The sequence below is a fragment of the Phalaenopsis equestris genome, unplaced genomic scaffold (genome assembly GCF_001263595.1).
Source record: "Phalaenopsis equestris unplaced genomic scaffold, ASM126359v1 Scaffold000761, whole genome shotgun sequence".
Classification (NCBI taxonomy): Eukaryota; Viridiplantae; Streptophyta; class Magnoliopsida; order Asparagales; family Orchidaceae; genus Phalaenopsis; species Phalaenopsis equestris.
Genome location: NW_018165201.1, coordinates 553,290 through 555,911, shown reverse-complemented (window position 1 = coordinate 555,911; position 2,622 = coordinate 553,290). Strand labels below are relative to the sequence as shown.

Genomic DNA, 2,622 nt, shown 5'->3' with positions numbered 1-2,622 from the left:
ATGGGTTGTGGGATGCCAGAGTAGTTAGTTGCGAGGTGATGCCTGAATTAAAAAGCTGCAGTGAAGAAGCAACGTTGCATGAGAGGGTTTCAGATAGAATGCCCAGAGGAAGAAGGTTAAGCTTGTGTTTCTTGTTGAGGAGCAGTTCGTCATGAAGGATTTTCCAACACCGACATGCTCCTTCCCGCACAACTCCAAGTCGTAACAAATGTAAATATTAAAAGTACATGTGTGATATCCATAATATCCCATATGTAAAAACCTCAAATAATAAACAAATAAAGCAACTAAAAAGAAAAAGAAAATGAAAAAAAAAAAGAAGTAATTTTTTTTTAAAAAGCATTATTTGAATAACAATAAAATGACACTCATTGCATGAACTATGGACTATGATAAAACCTAATGTTCTCTATCTTTTAACAAATTATTTACCATCTTGACCAGGGGTCCCGTCCCCTTCGCCATTATCTCCAACCTTGAAGCATTGGAAGCCTGGCCAAAGAGGGAGAACCCAAAAACCAGCAGCTCCGGCAGAAACAACCTAGAAGACAAGAAGCCATGCCAATACCTCGCCTCCAAGCCGAAGAAAGCGTCAAAGAACCTCCTCGTACCCTCCAGATCCAGCCTCAGCAGCACATCCATGCCGAAGCAGAAGAACTCCCTCTGTCTCCTCCTCTCGATCGGCCACAGATCCTTCCAAACCCTAGCCGATACTTCCTCCCCGCTTCCCCCAATGTATCGAACTATGGCGTCCGCTACAATCGGAGCGGCGGCGAGCGTTCTCGCCACCATGTATCCTGTAGAAGGATGAACCATCCCAGCTGTTCCTCCGATTCCTAGAACCCTCTGCGGCAGCACGGGGAGCGGGCCGCCCATGGGTATCACGCACCTTTCATCTTCCTCGATCCGCTTAATCTTTATCCCTAAATGTCTCAATCGCTCAACCATTCTCTCCTGTATGTCCTCGATCGGTATCCCGGGACGAGCCACCAGAGAGGTCTCTTCAAGGAAGATTCGATCGGAGGAGAAGGGCATCGCGTAGAGGAAAGTGGGCAATGCATCGTTCCGCCGCTTGAGATCGGAGCGGAACTTTAGATGCGAATCTCGCCAATCCATGAAAACCATCCGGTCTAATTCGAATGGGTGTTCCTCAACCTCGGCTAGGATTCCATAAGCGACCTGGTACCCGGGGTTGTAGGGTTTATCGTAGCGGATGAGACAGCGAGAGAATCCGGTGGCGTCGAGGACGACGGCGGCGGGGATGATGGTACCATCGCTGCAGAAGAGGAGGGAGCGGGATTCTTCGTGGACGACGTTGAGGACTTTGGATTGGTGGAAACGGACGCCATTGGAGATGCAGGAGCCGAGCATACGGGATTTGAGGCGGCGGCGATCGACTCTTGCGTAGGGACGGGAGAGGAGCTTGCAGTTGGAGTCGTCGAGTTGTCGATGTAGACGAAGGCGGAGCTCCAGGAGGCGTCGAGGCAGTCGAGGAGATCCATGGCGGCGAACTCGTCGACCCAGACGCCGTAGTTGTTTGGCCAGACGAGATTAGGGAAGGGATCGATGGAGCAGACGGAGAGACAGGCTTCTGAGACGCGTTTGGCGACGGCGAGGCCGGCGGGGCCGCCGCCGACGACGGCGAGGGCTATGGGGTCTATGGTGGGGCGATTGGTGGCGTCGTAGCGGGGAAGGTCGAAATCGAGGGTTTCTTTCTTGGTTTTAGGGACCAGTTCGAGAAAGGAAGCGGTGGAGGCGGTGGTGGCAGTGGCGGCGGCGGTGGTGGATGGGGAGATGGGGGTTCTGGGCCATCGGGGATGGGGGGTTTTGTTGAGGAAAGGGATGAAGGTGGGAACTTGGGGTTTTGGGATTCGGAGGAGGGTGTCCATGGGAGATTTGAGATACTGTTGAAGGTAGATTGAAATTACAGAGCTTGAAATTGATGTTCGATCTAAGCTGCAGAGAAAGTGGGAGAGCGGAGGGGGAGGGGGAAAATGGGATGGCTGTGCAGCGAAGAGAAGTGTGGAGGGCACCATTGTGGCAGAAGTGGTAGAGATCTTTTTCTTTGTTGGCTTGCTGGGGCATAATAGGCTACCAAATGGCAGTGTGGGGGCGGCTAAGGAAAGGGATGGAAAAGGCTAACTATGCCTGTGTTTACCACTAACTCAGGCGTTTCAGATCGTACCTAGCTCATGAGAGATTCATCAAAATTAAACTTATATTAGAAGTTTATAATAAATTCTTTATGTAATTAAAGATCTACTTTACATACATAGAACTCCATTTTTATGGATTTACATATCTCTCACCTAAACTTTTTTATTTACACGAATAATACCTTACCTATGTATGAAAAGACGGATTTGGCCATTAAAAAAAATAATTGCACGTAAAAAATATGTCAGCATGAATGACGAAGGAGTCTCACGGATGACGAAAGAGATGGTGAGGGCTTAGATAGCCTACCATCACACTCCCATACCACTTGCTTAATCAACCAGCTCATCTATCAAAGAGACGGTGTGTTTCCAACGGTTTAAAAAAAGAAAAATGTATCCTTGAAGAATCAAGGTGACCAGGTTTGTTCGGACGAGTCCCTCACCACCCGATTCACTTAAGGTC

General features: G+C 49.1%; 1 protein-coding gene across 1 annotated transcript; it reads right to left on the bottom strand.

The window, feature by feature from the left end:
- Positions 1-325: 325 nt before the first annotated feature.
- Positions 326-1,986, bottom strand: LOC110030862 (lycopene beta cyclase, chloroplastic). The gene is given in 2 exon segments (XM_020733814.1): positions 326-1,431; positions 1,434-1,986. Coding segments are annotated over 2 exon segments (1,488 nt in total). The 5' UTR covers positions 1,890-1,986; the 3' UTR covers positions 326-399.
- Between the last annotated feature and the right edge of the window lie 636 nt (positions 1,987-2,622).